Genomic DNA, 23,759 nt, shown 5'->3' with positions numbered 1-23,759 from the left:
ATCCATTAGGAACTATAGTATGCTAAAGTCTTACTGAAAGTTTGTTTTAACTGGACACTCATTTATAAATATTTGAACCTTCACTCCTTCCATTCAAATTTATTCTAGAATAAAAAGACATGGTAGGCATCCCACTTCTGCAAAACAAGGGTGTAGCCAGGGCTTTCTTCTACAGTAATGTTGTCTCTCTACTCCACAATTAGGCAAATGCACTAGCATGCCTGTATCTTTTGTAGAGTCAATACTCACTGGGGAATGAGAAAGCATATTCACTGGTTAATCCTTAATGTTCTTTCATATCAGGCTGTACAACACCACTCTCCGAGTGAACTAAATGAAAATTATGATGTTTTTAACACATTGTTTACACAAAGGCTAAAAGGTATTTTTATTATCACTTTTCATTTTCCAGGTTCATTTTCTCTAATTAGCTGGAAAGCACATACAGACATAGTATGTGTCCTAAAAAGTCAAAACCAAACTAATGTTTTTGACTTCAACAAATCAACTGGTAAGGATGTGTAACAGCACAAAGAAGATCATGACAGGAGCATACGAATTTGAATGTAGGAATACAACTGTTTAAATGCAAGTACTTATTGCAATAAAACAAAAAGAAAAGGAGAAAATTAACCAAATTGAAACACCAAAGACAAAATACTACACCAAGACTAAATGATGCTGTTGTGTGGTATCAGATCAGCTGTTGTTTAATATTGTCCAATCATTTTAAAAAAGACACTTCAAGTAAGAATACAGAATTTATATATCACATGTAGGAAACAGATATTTGTGCATGGATAAAGATCACTTACAGTTTGAAGAGAATACATACAGTTTGTTTTATTAAATTCCAACATTACATGTCTCCTAGTCTAAATCACACACTCAGTAATCAGTTCTCTCTGAACTTAGCAAATAGTACACCTAGCACACACTAAACAAAACTGATATCCTCCAGTTTACATTCATGAATTCTGTCAGTAGTAGTAGTTAATGATATTTTCCTTAACAATATAAAATGACTTTTAAAATTTTCAGCATTTGAAGAAAATAATACACATTATACACTGGTTCTGAATCATAAATTTAATAATACCAATTTGGCCAGTTTATTATAAATGATTTTTAAATGTGCTCAAATTTCTGTGTCAACCATTAATATTGTTTCCTTTTTAAAATGTGAAATTATTTTCTTGAAGTATATAGAATTGTCTGATGCTTACTGAAATACATTATATTGTATCATATGTGCTAAGTGCACAAGTCCACTATAATAAAACTTCAACTACATCACCATAGGATTCAAGGTAGCTCAATATGCTACACTGTAGCTCAAACCACATGGAAATCAGGAATACAACAGAGTAGCTTCACTTATAAAGGGGAAAGACGATGGTTAAATTCAATTGGTTAACTTCAAAGTCAGCTTAGGTAACACCAAGATCGCATCAACACCATGAAGTGCATATTCAAAGGCTTAGCTATGACATTTTTAGGAGATTACAACACCAACATGAAACCTTTGGATAAAAACATTTTCACTTTCACTACAATTGTATTAGCTGTAAAACATTAGAAGCCATATGGAACCTTTCTCTAGTTGAAGTCACTTATGGATAATATACAAATCTGTCTGCACAAATTATTAGTGATTTAATTAATCTATCAAAACTTTGGCACCAATCATATCAGGAATTCATATATTAGCACGAATGTATTTTGCTCAGGCACCAAACTACTTTGACTACACTTAGTATCTAAACAGACTCAAATGAATGCAGTGCTTTGGCTATGCACAAGCTATTAGAATACTTCTGTTGTTCTCTTAAGAACAAAAGTTCCTTTTTAGGAAACGATGTTAAAATACTGATATTATTTAGCATTATAACATATGAAAAGAACTAATCATCTTGATTAGTATGAATGAATTCCTAAACCATTTTTGTGTAAAACAATAAAAAACAGGTTAACTTTGTTTGAAAGGAATTTGGAAAGTTAATGTACAGAGAAGTTAAGACCTTGTGGACATCAATTATATAGTTAAATGTTTGGAGACTACTGTAATGACATAGTATGAATATTATGGACCTATGTATGTTTGTTTAAAATTCCAACCTCTCCAAAAGAGGCTTAAACAGAATATTCAAGTAATGTGGCAGGAAACAAAATACCTTTGATATGCGATTAGACAAAAAAGAAAAAGCCAACCCACAACACACATTTAAATTTCTCTTCATCCAGTTAGCTGAGGACTGAGGAGCACAAGACTCTTACAAGCCAGTTGATGTTCGCTTTTTCATGTTACGCCTCTGAGCTAAACGTGAAGCAGTAACAGGCTCCAGGATGGGATGATGCCTGTTTGGGTTCCGAGCCAAGACAGAATATGGTGCTGCCACTGCTTCCTAAAATAATGACAACACATTACAAGTTCAGTATCAATCTCTGAGGTAAAAAGTATTTCATAATAAAAAGACAAGACCTCTCTCTATGAAATGTACCCTTTTATATAAGCTCCTGTAGCAAGGACCCAAGACAAAGAACCAACCATGTTGCCTGGACGGATGGATGGATGGATGGAGATAGAGTTTGAAATATTTACACAGTAGAAATTTTAGTTGATCAAAAAAAAAAAAAAAAGAACAAAATTGTGTCACAATAAAATGCATAGGAGGTGAACAGTCATGTTAAACAAAATAACCTAGACTCTAAAAACAAATGCTACACACTTTTTCTCATATATGGCATCTTTGTTTTACCATATACATCGGTAGCAGAGCAGGGAGGGGAAGCCCTTGGTCCCAGGGAAGTTTGATGCCCCAGTATAGGGGGATGCTGGAGTAGTGGGGCAGGAGAGTATGGGTGAGTGGGGAGCACCCTCATACAGGCAAACGGGAGTGGGGAGGGCAGATGTGAGATGGGGGGTTGGTGGAGGGGGTAACCAGAAAGTGGGATATCATTTGAGATAAAAACAAATGGAATGATTAATAAAAAAGAAAATTAAGAAAAATTAAAATAAAAACAAAAAAAATAAATAAAAAGACAAAGGTACTATTACCATTACTGATATAGAGCAAGATAAGGGAGATAAGAGACAAGGATATTAGGGGGCATAAGAGAGTATGTATGATCAAAATATATCATATGTATATAATAAACTGTCACTATAAAACCCATTATTTTAGGAAATTTATATAAGTTAAAAGATGATTTTCAGCCGGGCATGGTGGCGCATGCCTTTAATCCCAGCACTCAGGAGGCAGAGGCAGGCAGATTTCTGAGTTCAAGGCCAGCCTGGTCTACAGAGTGAGTTCTAGGACAGCCAGGACTACACAGAGAAACCCTGTCTCAAAAAAACAAAAAAAAAAACCCCAAACCAAAAAAAAAAAAAAAAAAGAAAGAAAAAGAAAAAGAAAAGACATCAAAGGGTCCACCTATAGAATTTTAGCCGGGTGTGGTGGCGCACACCTTTAATCCCAGCACTTGGGAGGCAGAGGCAGGTGGATTTCTGAGTTCGAGGCCAGCCTGGTCTACAAAGTGAGTTCCAGAACAACCAGGGCTACAGAGAAACCCTGTCTCGAAAAACCAAAAAACCAAAACCAAAAAAAAAAAAAAAGATGATTTTTCTCTAATTAAAAAAGATATCATAAAAACATTAAGAGTTCATGAAAGGTACAAAAAAATTTTCAAAAAATAAAGCTACTTTACATAGTTATTTAAGAAACATCAGTGGGTAACATGAGAGCTTCACTGCATATTAAGCATGTATTGGTTTTACTATAACAACCTGTGGTGGCTCATCTGAGTTTGGCTGATGGCGCGGCAGTTGTTCTCTTTGGGTTATCCAAGGGTGCTTTAATACTTGCTCAGCAGTATAACGCTGATGTGGGTCCATGTGAAGCATATGAGAAAGCAAATCCTAAATGGATACAGAAATTTATTTGAAAATACAGAATTTAGATTGCTTCAAAATATGAAAGCATCAATAATTTTATAATGTTCCGTTTATCAACACTTAGGAAAAACAGTATTTATATTCTGTACAGTTAACTGAATATATAAAGAACCACAAAATCCTTTTAAAAGATGCAAATTTGAAGGGAGGAGCAAGAGTGGTATAGACGCTCGTGGATGAAACTCAGAAAGAAATACAAAGATAATCTTCAGACAGATTTTTCATTCTATAGTAGTTTTTATTTTTTGTTAATCACTATGTACCAAACTTTCAGAACTGGGATTTTGTTAGTAATGAAAGAGAGGGAAAACACTTAAGGTAGCAGGAGTTTGCCTGTAGTGTTTTAAATGGGCAAGAAAAGAAGAGAGTTATAGAATGTTGTTAGACAGTTAGACCCTAAGATGCAAAGGTTTGTATATACAGCTAAAACACAAAGGGGAAGTTGTGTGTTAGTTAATCGACTCAATAAGCAAAGGTTTTCTGCATTATATAATGATGTCAGTAAAGTAAAAATTCAATGTAAGCAATCACTGTTATGATAATGGCTTAGGTATCAGAAATCTTCATCAAATTATCTATGAATATTTGATTGTTTCTATAATGAAACTGTGATAGAATATAACTTCATAGTAACATATTACTAATTTAAAATACCAAATCATGTATGTAATACTTTGAGTAAACTATCCTTACCACTTTTAGGACAGCAAGTAAACTCTCAAAAAGAATTTCCTAAACTGGGCATGGTGGCACATGCCTTTAATCCCAGCACTTGGGAGGCAGAGGCAGGCGGATTTCTGCGTTCGAGGCCAGCCTGGTCTACAGAGTGAGTTCCAGGACAGCTAGGGCTACACAGAGAAACCCTGTCTCGAAAAACAAAAAATAAAACAAAACAAAAACAAAAACAAAACAAAAAAAACCTATTTTCCTAATAGAGAAAAATAATTTGTAAAATCTTTTATTACCGAAAACACTGAAACTAAAGATGATAGGTAATAACAGCAGATAAAAAATAATGTTAATTTATTCTCTCAACTCTTTATGCTTAAGCAGGAGGACTGTAACAAGTTAAAGGGCAGCCAGAATAAGTTTGGGAGTAGCACTAAATTTGATCCTATTTAATAAAAAACAAAAAAGAAAAAATATAATCTGCTAAAATATTTCAGGGCTTCAGATAATCCAAATAATTAACTTGTAATAGAACACATTTGCAAAAACAGAAATTTCATATTAAAAATGAGACATGCAAAATTGTCTAGGGGAACAAAGGAAGTAGCTGGAAGAGAAATGATGAGAAAGGGGAGAGTGAATTTGGGGGTATATGATCAATGTATATTACATATTTGCATGAAACCTACTACCATATACAATGAATATAGGAAAATAAAAAATAATGAGTATTTTAATAAAACAGACTTAATAAATCATAAAATTAAGAAGGACCTCTTATTTGATTCTGGGGTAAGAGACATAAGGACGTGTAGTGGGGAGAGGAAGGGAGATGGGTAATTCTGATTAGTTACAGTTGGGTAGGAGCAACAATCTCTGGTATGCTACCACAGACAAGTGTGACTACAGATAATGACAAACACCTAGAAGAGGATTTTGAATGTTTCACTTTAAATAAATGATATAGGTATCTGAGGTGATATATTTAACCTACATTAAAATTATATAATGTATATCTCTATTAATGCATTACAAGTCATATCATTAATATGAACAAATTTTATGCTTTATGTGTCATTTAAAAACAAATATCAAATAAGCTTGGTAAAGTGTCACATACCTATAACACCAGCATTGGAAGGTAGAAGCAGGAAAATCAAGAGTTTAAGGTTATCTTTGGGTACATATCAGTTCCCAAAGGAGCCTGGGCTGTACAGGGCATTGTCTTTAAAAAGAAAAAAGAAAGAAAGAAAAAAAAAAGCCGGGGGCATGGTGGTGCACACCTTTTGATCCCAGTACTTGGCAGGCAGAGGCAGACGAACTTCTGAGTTCAAGGCCAGCCTTTTCTACAGAGTGACTTCCAGGACAGCCACAGCTACACAGAGAAACTCTGTCTCGAAACACCCCCCCCCCAAAAAAAAAATTCCTCAGACCTATCCACACTTTGCAACTGAAAAACCAATATATAAAACACAAACTAACAAAGCTAGCAGAGAAAAATGACCTCTAGGAGATGGGCAAGAAATCAGGCGTGCAGCATGAATGCCCAACATACCACCTTGGGTGTGTTCTGGCTGCTGTGCAGGTAAGGAGGAGACAGCCTGTAGATCTAATTAAGGAGACAGAGTGCCATACACAGAGACCAACACACAGTCAGAAGACTGAGTATGAATTGGATGGTAGAAGAGAACAGAAAATTATAAAAATCTACAATGATTTCTTTCAAGTATTTAGTATTTCTACAAATGAGGAAAACCTTTTATCTTCAGAAGAAATATATGAAAAGATTGGATTAAACTCAGAACTACTACATGGTAGTGTCCACAGATTTTCACAAGTATTACGATTCATTCGTTCTCAATTTTGGAACATAATATTTGAAGAATACTTTGATTATATTGGTTATAATTTTTATAGTATAAATTTTAAACATAAGTTTTGTACTTTTAAAGAATCTTTGTTCTTTTTAGATATAATTCATTTTCATGGTATACACACATAGTAACAAAAATACAACTAGGGAAAAAACTTCAGAAACGATGCAAATTGGGGAATATTATGCTTCTATCAGCTTTACTGGAAAACACTGAAAGTTCTATAAGGTTTTTGATAGAAATTCTGCCTAACTGGTAAGTAGCCTGAGATTAAACACTGCTGTAGTCTTCTCTAACAAACTCTCTATAATAAAGATATACAACTATTACTGCTTCTCCAAATTTAACTGATGCCTAGACCAAAAGTCTAGAATATTTATATGGAATAGAAAAGTACCCAATATCCACCAATATAAAATTCACTATTTTTGCCATGTTGTCCAAAATTAGCAATCATACAAGAAAAGCAGGAAAGTACAATGAATAAAAAATTAAAACTGATTCCAGAACTGACATGTTAGAATTTACAGACAAAAATTTTAAGAGCTATAACAGTACTCCAAATATTAAAAAGTTGAGACAGAAGATTTAAAAAAAGACTCACCAAATATCTAAAACTGAATACTGAAAATGAGGTTAAAATAAACTAAATATACAAAGATAGCAGACAAGGTGATTGGTAAAGACAGAGTAATAGACATTACTCCAAATGAAAGAGACTATTAAACAAAGATGCAAAAGAGCAGAGCATCAGTGAACTGTGGGAATATTCAAGTGGCCTAACATGTATGAACAACTGGAATTCCAGGGGAGAAAGAAGAACTCCTTAATTACCAAATTTAATGAAAGTTACAAACATGTTTTATATATGTGTGTGTGTGTGTGTGTGTGTGTGTGTGTGTGTGTGTGTGTATAGAGAGAGACACACACAGACAGACAGACAGACAGAGGAGGATAATAGTTTCATTTCAGAAAATATTTCAAATGAGAATACAGTTATAATGTACTGAAAGGGAAAACTATTTTAACCATTTATTTTTTTTTAATATAGCTATATCCTTCAAAACTAAACAGGAAGATGGTGGAAGAAAGATACCTAAACTTTTCCTCTTTCTCCTCCAATCTACAACAGAACATTAATTTCCCTGTAGTGGCAATGATGACATAAAAAGGTAAGGGAGAGTACTAGAAAACATTAGACAGAGATGAGGCAGAATTCAGGAATGCTGAACTTTCCATTAGAAATCTGACCCTAACACAGCAGAAGAGAGCATCTCCTTCAGCAGAGGTTTAAGCAAAAAAAAAAAAAAAAAAAAAAAAAGGAAGAAAGAAAGAAAGAAAGTCTGAGAATTTCATAGGTGCACAATATGGAAGTCTGGGAAGGAAGGGACTGAGGGAGGGAGCGAGGGAGCAAGGGAGGGAGGGAGGAGAATGAAAAAAGAAAGTAAAAATGAGATCAGCAACTGGCATAGCGAGCAGACATTGAATTACAAGCCTACTTTGCAGTTTTACAGTCAAAACATTGGACCAGAGAGCAGAAAAATACGTATTTTTATTATCTTCAAACTCCAAAGTCTCCCCTTCTCTAATAACTGGGCAAGTAAATATCCTAAGAATCAGTGTGGGCCTAGGAAACTGGTTGTAATCTAGATGCAATTCACAAATACAGGTCTGCTTAGCTGGGAAATACAGGAATAACTACAGAAGAAAGTGCGGGTTGATTCCATCTGGAGGCCTCCAACTGGCCCTCTAGGAAGAAACCAGTATATCCAGGTCACGCAGGAACAGCATTCCATACCTGACCCTTAAGTACACATTACTTTAGTCTGACAGATTACTGGAAAACATTTCAGATCACTGGAAACATTTGGTGGAAACATAGCCTGCCTCAGGCATTTTTTTCATGTTCACACATGCACTGGCAGAGCACGTTTGGTGTAAAGGGGCATCCAGCTGTTAGGAGATCTGTGGGTACATCTAGCAGAACCAAGTTAAGGGCTGGTCCAATACTCCTGTATTGCATGGCCTGGATGAGGAAAACATTTCCAGGAATTCAATTCAGCCAAGGTAAAAATACTTTACAGCCCTTTTTGGCCTAACTAGAGAAAAATCAATTAAATCCCCAAATGCCCCCTATACCAAGTAAATTGAAACATAAGAAGGCTGAGATCACTACACTATTTATCTTCATGAAATGAGAAACACTGCCTTTTTTTCCTTGTACTACTATTTCTCTCTCTCTCTCTCTCTCTCTCTCTCTCTCTCTCTCTCTCTCTCTCTCTCTCTGGTGATCTTTTAAAGATCTCTATTTATTTATTTATTTATTTATTTATGTAGGTATTTTCTTCATTTACATTTCAAATGCTATCCCAAAAGTCCCCTGTACCCTCCCCCTGTCCTGCTCCCCTACCCACCCACTCCCACTTCTTGGCCCTGGTGTTACCCCTGTACTTGAGCATATAAAGTTTACATGTTCAAGGGGTCTCTCTTCCTAATGATGGCTGACTAGGCCATCTTCTGATACATATGCAGCTAGAGACACAAGCTTTGGGGGTACTGGTTAGTTCATATTGTTGTTCCACCTATAGGGTTGCAGACCCCTTCAGCTCCTTGGGTACTTTCTCTAGCTCTTCCATTGGGAGCCCTGTGATCCATCCAATAGCTGACTGTGAGCATCCACTTCTGTATTTGCCAGGCACTGGTATAGCCTCACAAGAGACAGCTATATCTGGGTCCTTTCAGCAAAATCTTGCTGGTGTATGCAATGGTGTCAGCATTTGGAGGCTGATTATGGGATGGACCCCGGTGGGGCAGTCTCTGGATGGTCCATCCTTGCATCTTAGCTCCAGACTTTGTCTCTGCACCTCATTCCATGAATATTTTATTCCCTATTCTAAGGAGGAATGAAGTATCCACACGTTGATCTTCCTTCTTGATTTTCTTGTGTTTTGGAAGTTGTATCTTGGGTATTCTAGGTTTCTGGGCTAATATCCACTTATCAGTGAGTGCATATCAAGTGACTTCTTTTGTGATTGGGTTACCTCACTCAGGATGATATCCTCCAGATACATCCATTTGCCCAAAAATTTCATAAATTTGTTGTTTTTAATAGTTGAGTAGTACTCCATTGTGTAAATGTACCACATTTTTTGTATCCATTCCTCTGTTGAGGGGCATCTGGGTTCTTTCCAGCTTCTGGCTATTATAAATAAGGCTGCTATGAACATAGTGGAGCATGTGTCCTTCTTACCGGTTGGGACATCTTCTGGATATATGCCCAGGAGAGGTATTGTGGGATCCTCTGGTAGTACTATGTCCAATTTTCTGAGGAACCACCAGACTGATTTCCAGAGGGGTTGTACAAGCTTGCAATCCCACCAACAATGGAAGAGTGTTCCTCTTTCTCCACATCCTCGCTAGCATCTGCTGTCACCTGAATTTTTGCTCTATGAGTTTGAGGTCAGCTAGGGCTTCATTAACAACTTCTAAGCTTTCAATTTTGATTTATTCTACTTATTCATCATTATGATTCTATTTAAGTTCATTTGGTACATACATATGATGTTCAACGGAAGCAACACCCATAACATCTCACCAACATGGCTTCCAAAATATGTCCTGAACGAAAATGACACCAACACACATGCTAACATGGAAAGAGAAAAAGCTAATAACATAACCCTCCAAGAACTATAGGTAACAAAAGAATACTTAGAGCAAGAGAAATATTCTCCCCCAGAGAAAAGCTAACCTATTGGTTATCCAATACTAGATGGTCAGTCCTGAAAACACATTCACACAGGTAAAACTACACACAGAGGTAACACACACTATACAGACTCAGTGGATTGAATCACACACACACACACACACACACACACACACACAATCACCAACAACCAAAGAGAGAGACCATAAATTTGAAAGATAGGAAAGTGGGTTCCATGGGAGAAGTTGGACAAAAGAAAGAGAAGGGAAAATAAAGTAATTATAGTAAAACCTCAACTCCTGATGTGACAACAGAAGAAAGACATACAACAAATTCACACTGAGATATAACATCTAGATTTTAATAATTTGATATCAACACAGTAAAACAATATATTTATGATTTATACCTTTGCTCCACGTGAAATATTGTCCCAGATTCCACCACTCAAAGAGAACCTCCCGTTGCCTATGCGCAGCAGTATTTCCTCAGGAGTATCATTGGGGCCGTTGGAAAATGGAGTGTAGCTGTTAATAAAATACATTTTAATAAACATAAGAAGTAAAAGTACATTTTATATATAATTAAAAGTGATCACTATAAGTCTATATAAAATATAAAAAGCCGCCAAGAGCATTACCTAATATTCCTCTCTACTATTAATATAAAATTATATACATAGTGAGTTTAACCCTAATAAGTTACTTAATGCAGTTAAGACGCTATTTTTTTGCTTTCTTTGATGCAAAATAAGGGTAGACTTTTATATAAACATACAGTATTATGAGACCACAATAAAACACAAATATTCTATTCTGTTGGCATAAGTTAGCAAGGAAATATTAATATATCTACTATTTCAATTCTTACATATTTATAATGTATTAATTCAGCTTATTCATTAATATTTTATTTTTATGAATATGACTAGTGGAAACAAATTACAACTTCCAGTTAATATCCATGAAAAACACATGCATCTAATATTTATGTAAATATAAATTCAGTGACTATAGTCACTGAATTATGCACATGAAATTATTTATGGGTTGAAAGTAAATTCATACATTTCAGGTGAATTTTAAAAATTAACTTGACAAAAAGTGATCATTTTTGTAGCACTTCATTAGATGTAACTGACATCCCTTTACACTTGGGAATGGGAAGGCCAATTTATGGTTAAAAATGTAAGATTGCTCTTATACGTATATATAATAACTTCTTATCTAGTCATAAAGCAAATACTTGAAAACAGCAAGCAATAAATTATATCCCATGGTCTAAAACCTATATTGTTGACTATATCTGATTAAGGTTACCAGTCTGTAAGAGCTTATAAAGTTTAAAATCCTGGCATATGCAATTATACATAAAGCCAATTTAACAGTTTAAATTACCTTATGAAATTGATATTTTATTTTTTGTGTAGCAGTTAAATTTAATATTTAAAATGTCATATCTAATAGTTACTAGTTAACCATTCCTTCATTTTTTTGTAACTTAATAATTTATTCAGCCCTAAATATTCCCTTGTAAATAAAAGTACTACTCAGTATTAAGAGTAAAATATCATTTTAATTAATTATAAATTATAAACATTAATATAGTCTATGTTATATCTGTTTTGAGCTTATCCTCATGTTAATAGTAGACATGTATATGCATGCTCCTCTAGTCTAATATTATTTAGTATTGTTTATATTTCTTATCAATCATCTTACTAAATCTGTTGCCGAAAGAGACAGAATTAAAGTGCTTTTATAATAATTAACTTAACATTAATAAATTCAGTGGATGAGTTCCTATTATACAACTGATTTATAAACTCCTTTAAAAAGTAAAGCACTTACTGTAAAAATAAAATTTTCATTCTTAAACATTTATTCTTTATAAAAACCTTTCTATTTTTGTATCTTTCTCATTTTACAAATATGAATTATAGGTTTAAAAATGTCAATTGTCTGTTTTATAACATTAATTTTTTCTGTACATTTTGTAGATGAAGATATTCAGGTAAAGTTCAAATAACAAGAGTTTGTAAATAGCTTACCCAGCCAACATTGTGTACAAAAGGACTCCTAAGCTCCAAATATCACAGGCAGCATCATATCCCTGTTGAGTGAGAACCTATGAAAAAAATACTCGTGGTATAAAATATAACTAATATATACCTAAGATTTTTTTCATACACTGGGAGATTGATTTTGTTCTAATAATTTTGTAAATATTAACAATATAAAAATAAAAATTTAAAATTATTTTATGCTCTCTGAAGGGCAAAGGTAAAATATTTTCCAATTTGTAAACACTGTGTATACTGTCATTACTATAAGCTAAGTAATATATATGGACTACACACAAAAACAACAACCCTAAAAGACATAAAACCTAACCTCAATGAACTTTCATTCCTCATCTTGGCAAATTAGATATACAGACACCTAAACTTAAGATCAGTCTGTGCAGGTGTTTGATGGAACTATAAACAGTACTGAGGTTTTTAATTCTGATATTGACTCTATGAAGTAGATATCAATTATTCCAATCAATTGTACATGTATGACTATTTTGTAAAATGAGTACATATTATACAACTATGAACTTCAATTACCATGAATTATGAAGATGAAACAGAAATGTTAATCATAAAGCTGGTCAGCACTATATAACAAGCATTCTTACTAAAAGTCAGTGCTTTTTATATCTATGAAATCACTTCCTCTTTTGAGATAGTGTTTTCTTATTATAGTCCATGCTGGCTTTAAACTTGTGGCAGTCATTTTGCTTCAATCTCCCAAGTGCTAGTAATTCATCAGATATGATCCATCACAGTGGGCTTGATAACTCTTTGCTAGTGGGGTGTGTGTGTATAGGTATTTTGTAAATGAACTACATATTATACAAGTATAAATTCCAATTATGATTTGTTTCCATGTATTGTGGGTATAAATTTCTAATAAAATTGATAAAAAATAGAAAAGTTATGATCTAATGAGATAGTTTGAGACATGAGGCTGGTGTCTTAAAAAGAAGAGTGAGCTTATATATATAATAATTTGTGTAACTACTTTTGTTTTGGGGCAATATTAATACAAATTAAACAATATTTTTACTATGAATTAATGTAATATTCTTCTATGAACCTCAACAGCTTAGAAAAATAAAGGGATTAGGGGTCAGCAGTTCCATGTCTCAACAGACAAAGGTGCTTGCTGCCAAGTCTGATGACCTGAGTTTGATCTTGACTCCACATGTATGACATGCACATTTTTTCATGCACACAAATGCATAGAATAATCAATGTAATTTTTAAAATTAATAAAAATAAAATGAGGGCATGTTTTACTCAAAAATTAAGATCATTGTTAAAGCCGATAGGCATACAAACAAAATTAAAAAATTAATTTTTAACATTGGTGGCTATGCAAACATAAGCCCGGACTTTTCATCTACAAAAGGCTAAAATATACTACAGTTTTGGATTTCATAATTATCAGACACATATGATAAATAACTTGCTTAAAATTTATTTATAATTCCTATAAAATATATTTATAATCAAATGTATTTATAGGAACACATATGTGGTTATGCATGGTGGTGCACGCTTGCAATCCTGGCAATCAGGTAGAAGCAAAAAGATCATGAGTTCATGACCAGTCTGAGCTATATAAATATCAAGGATAAGGCCAGCATTGGGTATATGAAACATTGTCTTAGAACAAATAAAGAACACATATGTAAAACTGAGAGTCTATGGAAGACTGAACTATAAAAGCCCTAACAAGTGCAACCTAAAGCTCTACAGCATTGTTTTTATTCTGGTATGTCCTCATTCCTCATCATCCTATAGTTCTAAGCATCCCCTTGTTTTCCCACTTTGTCCTACTCATATTTGTACTTTCATAGCCTTACCAGAAGTGGTGGATTTTCAGAACAGGGTCCATGAATGAAGTTGCATGAGGAGAATTCTGAGAGCTTGTATGGTAATTCCAAGGAAACAAGGCAAAAGTCTTGTAACCTATGTTTCTCTATAACATGGGTTGTTATTGGAATGTGCTTTCATGCCCCTCCCAGATGTAGTAAATAGTCATGGTCTTACCTTAGTTTAACTATTATCTTACCCATTATTATTCATAATGATGTTTCTAGCACAGGTTGACCTTGTGACTGTATACAGCTAAACTCATGTGACCTTTTCTCATTTGACCTCACTTAACCCTTAGAATATAAATTTTCTGATGCTCTGAATAAAGTTGGCAATTGTATGAGACTGTAGTCCTCATTTTTGGTGCTGCTCTCCCAGCTCGTGCCACCAAATTGAGCAGCAACAGTGGTTTGTTACCTGTAGTCCTACCCAAGGCTGAGGGAGGAAGACTGCTTAAATGCAGAAGCCCATGGCTTAAAAAACAAAAAACTCAAATGGTGGTTCACTATCTCCATAACTTTTGTAAGTTATAAGAATAGCACAGCTGTGCAGTAGGTGTCAAAATGTTACAGCTTATCATGAAAAAAATTGATTTCCTACATACTTAAATACATTCTGTACCACCGTATAAATTTCTATTATTTCTTAAAATAGTTGCATGGCTAATTCAATCTTTCTGATTCTGTTTTAAAGTAGACTATCTTGTATATAGTTCTATTGTATACTTTGAAAGAATCTTTTTAGAAAAAAGACTAATGTATTTAATTCATAACAATTTAAAAATAGTTACTAACTTTTGGCAGGGTATTTAGCACTTGATAAAATATTTTAAAGCATTCAAAACATACAAGAGCAACCCAAAGGGTAGTTCAAATGCCAGTTATGGAGAAATGATCTCCACATGCCTACCTGAAAGCTTTTGCTATTACAATAAACAAAATGTCTTACTGCAATGGGAGTCTGTTAGAATTAAAAAGCAGCAGTGTACTGTGTAGTACTGTGTAATACATTCATTTCAAATGACTGCCTAACCATTAATCTTAAAATGTTTACCTAACCATTAATCTAAACATGCATATACTATGTTTATTCATTTAAAAATTTTTTGGTGTTCTATTGGGACACATTCATTCCTCAAGTTTTTCTAGTAAATTTCCATAATATCAGAGTAGAGCTACACAAAATCAAGCCAAAATTAAGAATCTGACCATTAAAATATGCAGTTAGAAGTTCTCTGTTATTCTATTAAAAATTAATTTACAATATTCATGGTGACTATATAGCTTATATTTAACAAAAGATACCACATTTCAAATATTCTGTTCTCCTATCTTATTAAGGCTAGTCTTACTCTAGGCCAAAGTCTAAAACAGCTAGAAATATTTATGGGGAAAGGATTATCTCATATACCTGAGGGTAGTCCAAATAAAATAACCTCTTTTGGGAATATGTGTCCCAAATTCAATTTTGAAAAGAACAGTTTTCTACCTAGTAAAATTCAGTGAGAATTGTACATTTGTTGTAGTATGAGTTTCATTCAAGTACAGAATAAACCATTCTGTAGATATATGTATAATTTATAACAGTCCAAACAATATCATAAAGAGCTTATGAAAGCAAACATTGTTTCTATCCCCAATAATAGCATTTTAAAGCAAAATTTAGAAAAAATGTAAGTTTTTATTAATAAAGTCTACTTTTCTACATTTTCATTTTTATTATATGAAAATAATTTTCCTAACAACTAATTTAAAATATTGATTTATAGGCAGTATTTATAATATCTGCTTAAAATTATCAATTATTTGATAAAAATAAAATATATATGTGAGATAAAAATTCACTTTCAGATTATTTAGTACATTTCTCTTGTTTGGCAAATTCAAATTTTCAAAATGAGATATCTGGATTAGTATGTCAAAGATTCCCATTGGTTATCAACATCTATAACATATTAAGAACAATTCTTGACTTATAAACAACTTATTATGTAGTCAATGTAATCCCTGATTGATTTTTCACAGATCTTGTCTTTATTGCTTCAGGAGGTACTAATATCAGAGAGCATCTCAAAAGTGCAATCTATATTCCTAAACTTTTCCAGCCTCATCTTTCTTGACTCTTCCCTCAGGAAAAAGAAATGGTTTATCAGGAAAAGACAATGTTTCTATTTAAAAACAAAGCAAAAACACCTGCTAAGGTGATCTAAAGGTGTATCTCAGCCCTAAAATAAATGGTTCTCAGCAAGGCATGACAATACATGCCCGTAACCCCAGCCATAAGGAGACAAACACAGGAGACATGCTATATGTTCCAGCTACAGTAACAGCCAGAGCTATATGATGAAACCCTGTTTTGAAATCATGATTTCTATATTAGGAAATAGCCTAATAGAACCGATTACCCTGATTACAAGATATATTTGTTTTAGATGCTAGTAACTAACTCTTTAGATCAAGAATTATTATAATTCAAAATTAGAAAAAGAGCTTCTTAGTTGAGAAAAAAGGCAACTCTGCTTTTACCTGTCTTCACCAACATGCTTGATGCCATGAAGACTTAATCTAGGAAAACAAGGAAAGTTCCACAGGAATAGTTAAAGAATACCTCAGGTGCTACAAAGTTTGCGGTGTAGCACGGAGTTAACAGAAGTCCATTTTCTCCACGAAGCTGTTTTGCAAACCCAAAATCACAGATCTTGATTGAATCTGGATGGGCTGATTCATCCATATACAAAATATTACTGGGCTTAAGATCACGATGGACGACCTTGAACATAAAAGAAAACAGCATTATATTTGTATAACTAAATTTTTGTTAAAGTAGTTTATATATTTATAGTAAAAAGTCTCATTCTTTCCAACTTCAAATCTTGGTTCTACTAAGGTCTTACCTAGTGCCCCACCCCCACTCCAACTATTTACTCAATATAACAAAAGGCAAAAAGCTTGTAGGTTCAAGATAATTTAGAAAATCAGACAGACACTGATAAGTACCACACATTGGTTGAAGAAGGAAACAGAGGAAGTTATGGATAGGTTTCCCTATCTGTGCCTTTTACCCTAGAATTAAGAGTAGTCTTTATAGCAAGACAGAAGTGCCAAATGCCTGTGATCCAAGCACTGGGAAGGCAGAGGCAAAGGAATCTCTGAGTTCGAGGCCAGTCTGGTCTACAAAGTGAGTTCCAGGACAGCCAGGGCTACACAGAGACACCCTGTCTCAAAAAAAACTAAACCAACCCCTTCCCCCCAACTCCCCCCCCCAAAAAAAACCCAGAGCAGTCTCTATTATATGCAAGGGTAGTTCATATTCATTTGAAAATAGTAGTTTTTCTGTCTGAGAAGAGCACAAATACAAAGTATTGAATAGTATTAAAAAAAGAACCAGAACTGATACATTAAATAAAATTGTTTAGAAAGGGTTTGAGCTTTTAGATAAAAATAAATATGAAGATATCATAGCTAGTAAACCAAATAAGGAAATTTAAGTCCAAACTCAGCCAAAATTATACTTAAACCTACACTTAAACCACTGGAGAATAGTAACAGAATATAAATATCTTCATGACTTTTTATCACCATGGGACACAATCCAACCATAGGACTTACATAAACAAGACAAGTTGAATACAACAAAAAGGAAAAAATAATCTAGCTGTGATTCTCAGATGAATCAAGTTAGAATATATTGGATTTTAACTGGTTATAATAATCTCAAAGGAGTGAAAAAATATGTTTATAATGCATGAAACTCTCAAGAAAAAAATGCAAACTCAGTAGAAAAACAGAAACAATGAAGAAAGAAAGACTCTGTGATCCATCTACTAGCTGACTGTGAGCATCCACTTCTGTGTTTGCTAGGCCCCGGCATAGTCTCACAAGAGACAGCTATATCTCGGTCCTTTCAGCAAACGCTTGCTAGTGTATGGATTGATCACAGGGCCCCCAATGGAGGAGCTAGAGAAAGTAACCAAGGAGCTAAAGGGATCTGCAACCCTATAGGTGGAACAACAATATGAACTAACCAGTACCCCGGAGCTCATATCTCTAGCTGCATATGTATCAAAAGATGGCCTAGTCGGCCATCAGTGGAAAGAGAGGCCCATTGGACAAACAAACTTTATATGCCCCAGTACAGGGGAACGTCAGGGCCAAAAAGTGGGAGTGGGTGGGTAGGAGAGTCGGGGGGGGGGAGGGTATGGGGGACTTTTGGGATACCATTGGAAATGTAATTGAGGAAAATACGTAATAAAATAAATAAATAAATATTACTAAATAATAATAAAAAAAGAAAGAAAGAAAGGCTAAGTGAATTGATAGAACTGTTGACATTCTTCATGTGGTGACCCTTCTGCTTCCACTACTGATGCAATTTAGTTCTAGCACACAGCAGGAGGATTGTACCCTATGGTGATGTTCCGCTATGAAGATACTTACATTCTGCTACTATTCTCCAGTGCTTATAATTTTGTTGAAGTGTAATATTTGCTGAGTTTGAACTGAAAATTACTTGTTTGGTGAACTAGTTGTGGTATATTCATTACCTTTTCTTATCAAAGCACAGCAATATACGCTCTTTACAGATAAGGACAAATCTTCCTTAGTATTTGAATCTGTAATACCTTTTCCTTATGATGCCTGTTATGTACAAGTGTTCAAAATGTCTGTTATTTAAGTTGTCTAAAAACAAGATTTATTAAGAAACAAATCAAACAATAGATGTTTATCTTATTGTATAAACAAAATTTCTGGTTTATCATGCCTTATGAAAAAGTTCTGGTTATCCCTTTTGGTGCTTGCAAAGAAATTCAATGGATTAAATTATACGAGAATGACTATTCTTTTAGTATTGTACAATTTATTGACAGCTACTATAGTCTTATTCCTCGGTCACTACAACACTATTACTCTATTTTAAAGGCAGGACTTTAATACAATTTCTACTGTATCAATTCTGAATTGCAATTTTCATTCTTTATATTTCATAGGTATTGTTCAGCTGCAAATGATTCAATCTAAAATAATAAGCTAAATTACTGCCTAATTTTTAAAGTAGATATACATATTCAAGAATAAGTTGATATTTTTATTTCAATTCATCACCTAATATATGAAATGACAACATAAAAAAGTCTTCTCCACAAAATTTAACATACTGATATTTCATATGTTTAGAATAAAAACTTACTGCCATATTTAGGCCAGTTGGTGAGTCAATATATAGTCTTTTGGTGCTAAAATTAATAATAATAAAATAATTCTAATAATTTTCGATATGTTCTGAATATTTTTTGTCTTGTTAGATTTTTGAAGTCTAGGCTTGTGTGGAACTCACTATGTAACAGGCTGGTTTTAAGTTTTAGCAATCTTTTTGCATTGGTCACGTGCTGAAATTACCGGTGCAAGCAATCATGCCTGGTTTGGATATTTATTTATTTATTTATTTATTTATTTTGGTTTTTCAAGACAGGGTATCTCTGTATAGCCCGTTTGCTGAAATTACTGGTGCAAGCCATCATGCCTGGTTTGGACTTATTTATTTATTTATTTATTTATTTAGGTTTTTCAAGACAGGGTTTCTCTGTTGTTTATTTATTTATTTATTTATTTATTTAGGTTTTTCAAGACAGGGTTTCTCTGTTATTTACTATTTATTTATTTATTTATTTATTTATTTATTTATTTAGTTTTTTTGAGACAGGGTTTCTCTGTGTCTCTCTGTCTGTCTGGCCTCAAACTCAAATATCCGCCTGCCTCTGCCTCCCAAGTGCTGGGATTAAAGGCATGCGCCACCACCGCCCGGCAACATTTGACTTTAAAGTTTGATTAAGTCTTGATAATTTCAAGGTAAAGGTTAGATAAACATAGCTTACACTACTTTCTATAAACCTCATTCGAACATTGAGTTTAATTTTCTCTACAAAAATATATTGCAAACATAACATAGGTCCCATAATTGAAGGAAGAATGCAACTGTAACGTACTCCTTGAGAATGAAGGTATTCAACTGTCTTGGTTATTACATACAGCACATTACTAGCTTCCTGCTCTGAGAAACATTTCTTTTTGAGAATACGATCCAGAAGTTCTCCTCCTTTCATCAAGTCCGTAACAAGGTAAACATATTTCCCATCATCAAAGACCTAAAAAGGAATGTGTTTTAAAGTTTTATTACTTATAATCACTATCCTAATTTCTGTAAGTTATATTTACTTTGCTTTGTTAGTACAACTTCTAAAATCAAAGTGCACATATAACTTCTTTCTTGTTAATGTAGTACAGACTGTACTACAGGATGAATTAGCTAAATTATCTATTATGCAGTTCTGTAAGTCCATGCCATGGAATTTGATAATATGGAGTTTTTGAGGTTGAAGGTTAGAATTCTATGAAACCACATAAATAAAAAAGTAGAATTCGGTGCCTTTCAAATAGCATGTATACTGTATTTTCATTATATTACAAGTATTTCTTCAATAGTAATCGTATTTGTGATAGTAAACATAGCATTTATTAGTTTATTGATGAGTATGGTCTAAACACATGTTGAATTCAAATAGTGTATAAGAAATAGATAAAAGCATTCGTACTCTGTATGGGACTTATTTTTATATAAACATAGAAGTACACACACACACACACACAGATTTATATGTATACACAAACTACTGTTTAAATATAATGAATCAGATTATATCATATTACCCAAAACAAATTGATCAAGATGATGGTTAATATTTTGAATATTTACAAAAATGAGCCTATTTGCTAGTGTAAGAGTCATCATTCACTGATACACATCAATGTATGTATTAAGATGCTCATTTTATACAACTACAGGCTAATACTATTTCATTCAAGGAATGATCCATGATTCTACAGCCTATTCTCCATAATCAAGAAAGTAAAATTTCCAGAATCAATTATGTTTCCAGTTGTAATATTGCTGAGTTAACTACTCAGAATATATTCAGATTAGTAGGATATTCTTTTATCAACAATCATCATTCCTTACTGAAATCCTTAAGAAGAGAACATGTATAGAATTACTGGAGAAGGAAAGCAGCAAATTGAGGTTTGAGGGCAAAGCTATAAAGGTCTAGTCCATAACTTCATTAACTTAGTTGACAGATTTTTAAATACCTCCTTTAAAGAGATAATGTTGGGATGTTGTCCATAGCGCATCAAAATTTCAATTTCTTCTGAGGGGTCTCTCTTATTTTTATCAATGATCTAAGAAACAAATGGACAAAATTTTCAAAATCAATCAACTGATTTTCTTTAAGTAGAAAGAAATATTTTCCATTTATATCTCTCTAACTCTAGCATTTTGTTAGTATTGTTTTGATATGGATTATACAATTTAGCCCAAGGTGTTGTAGAAATTACAAAGCCCAGTCTGGCTGCTCATATATGACAAGCCCTATCTATAGTCAAATTACATGCAAGTGCCACCATGTCAACTTTCAACCAGTTTAAACTACTAAAAATACTTAAGAATTTAAGAACATCATTCTCTAATTGTTTAACATTTAAAAATTCCCTACAATGGAAATTTAACAGAAAAACTTTAACTTAGACTATACTAAATGATAATATGCAATTTTTACAGTTGCTTAATCTTCACATGCTATACTAAAAATTAATCAGAAAACAAAACAATAAGAAAATAATGCTGATTTGTCAAAATGAGGCCTTGTAAAGAAGTTAAAAATGAAAACATTAAATCACAAACATGTTTCTCATCATCTTATATTTCCTTGTTTCAGTAAACCTGTGTATGAACTAATTTATAATACAAATTATATCCAACAAAAAACAAAGCTCAGAAACAATACCTTGACTGCAAATTCCACGTTGGAAGCTAAATGTATGCATCGCTTGCAAACAGAATAAGAACCAATACCAATATCCTCTTTCAATTCATAAGCTTCACTAAATTGAGCAGCATTTCCATTTATCTGTTTATTAAAAAATAAACACTAATGAAAATGAAATAATTTCATACTTTTTCCATTTTTATCCTAAATAATCACATACCTTAAGTTAAACTTCTTTTTTTTTTCAAATTTATGAGATCATTATGTTTTATTAAATAATTCAGGCTTGAGATGAAAATAATGTACCACATTCCAGAAATCTTTTTTTTTAATTTTTAATATTTTTTATTACATATTTTCCTCAATTACATTTCCAATGCTATCCCAAAAGTCCCCCATAGCGCCCCCCACTTCCCTACCCACCCATTCCCATTCTTTTGGCCCTGGCATTCCCCTATATTGGGGCATATAAAGTTTGCAAGTCCAATGGGCCTCTCTTTCCAGTGATGGCCAAATAGGCCATCTTTCGATACATATGCAGCTAGAGACAAGAGCTCCAGGGTTCTGGTTAGTTCATAATGTTGTTCCCCCTTTAGGGTTGCATATCCCTTTAACTCCTTGGGTACTTTCTCTAGCTTCTCGATTGGGAGCCCTGTGATACATCCAATAGCCTACTGTGAGCATCCACTCCTGTGTTTGCTAGGCCCCTGCATAGTCTCACAAGAGACAGCTATCTTTGGGTCCTTTCAGCAAAATCTTGCTAGTGTATGCAATGGTGTCCGCGTTTAGAAGCTGATTATGGGATGGATCCCTGGATAAGGCAGACTCTAGATGGTCCATCCTTTCATCACAGCTCCAAGCTTTGTCTCTGTAACTCCTTCCATGGGTGTTTTGTTCCCAATTCTAAGAAGGGGCACAGTGTCCACATTTTGGTCTTCATTCTTCTTGAGTTTCATGCGTTTAGCAAATTGTATCTTATATCTTGGATATCCTAAGTTTTGGGCTAATATCCACTTATCAGTGAATACATATTGTGTGAGTTCCTTTGTGATTGTGTTACCTCACTCAAGATGATGCCCTCCAGGTCCATCCATTTGCCTAGGAATTTCATAAATTCATTCTTTTTAATAGCTGAGTAGTACTCCATTGTGTAGATGTACCATAATTTCTGTATCCATTCCTCTGTTGAGGGACATCTGGGTTCTTTCCAGCTTCTGGCTATTATAAATAGGGCTGCTATGAACATAGTGGAGCATGTGTCCTTCTTACCGGTTGGGACATCTTCTGGATATATGCCCAGGAGAGGTATTGCTGGATCCTCTGGTAGTACTATGTCCAATTTTCTTTTTTTTTTTTTATTACATATTTTCCTCAATTACATTTCCAATGCTATCCCAAAAGTCCCCCATACCGCCCCCCACTTCCCTACCCTCCCATTCCCATTCTTTTGGCCCTGGCATTCCCCTATATTGGGGCATATAAAGTTTGCAAGTCCAATGGGCCTCTCTTTCCAGTGATGGCCGACTAGGCCATCTTTCGATACATATGCAGCTAGAGACAAGAGCTCCGGGGTACTGGTTAGTTCATCATGTTGTTCCAACTATAGGGTTGCAGATCCCTTTAGCTCCTTGGGTACTTTCTCTAGCTTCTCCATTGGGAGCCCTGTGATACATCCAATAGCTGACTGTGAGCATCCACTCCTGTGTTTGCTAGGCCCCTGCATAGTCTCACAAGAGACAGCTATCTTTGGGTCCTTTCAGCAAAATCTTGCTAGTGTATGCAATGGTGTCAGCGTTTAGAAGCTG

General features: G+C 34.0%; 1 protein-coding gene across 1 annotated transcript in view; it reads right to left on the bottom strand.

The window, feature by feature from the left end:
- Nucleotides 1-602: 602 nt before the first annotated feature.
- Rps6ka6 (ribosomal protein S6 kinase A6) overlaps nt 603-23,759 on the bottom strand; it is a 141,508-nt gene continuing 118,351 nt past the window's right edge. Inside the window, exons 18-25 of the mRNA XM_029473708.2 lie at nt 21,973-22,095; nt 21,278-21,367; nt 20,119-20,277; nt 16,743-16,904; nt 12,258-12,334; nt 10,617-10,734; nt 3,788-3,919; nt 603-2,405 (exon numbers count right to left, since the gene is read on the bottom strand). Coding sequence (XP_029329568.2) covers nt 2,274-2,405; nt 3,788-3,919; nt 10,617-10,734; nt 12,258-12,334; nt 16,743-16,904; nt 20,119-20,277; nt 21,278-21,367; nt 21,973-22,095 — 993 coding nt within the window. The 3' untranslated portion in view covers nt 603-2,273. The remainder of the gene's footprint in view (nt 2,406-3,787; nt 3,920-10,616; nt 10,735-12,257; nt 12,335-16,742; nt 16,905-20,118; nt 20,278-21,277; nt 21,368-21,972; nt 22,096-23,759) is intronic.

The sequence above is a fragment of the Mus caroli genome, unplaced genomic scaffold (genome assembly GCF_978045245.1).
Source record: "Mus caroli unplaced genomic scaffold, Mus_caroli_1 scaffold_5, whole genome shotgun sequence".
In the NCBI taxonomy this organism is placed as follows: Eukaryota; Metazoa; Chordata; class Mammalia; order Rodentia; family Muridae; genus Mus; species Mus caroli.
This window is presented reverse-complemented; position numbering and strand designations above follow the sequence as displayed.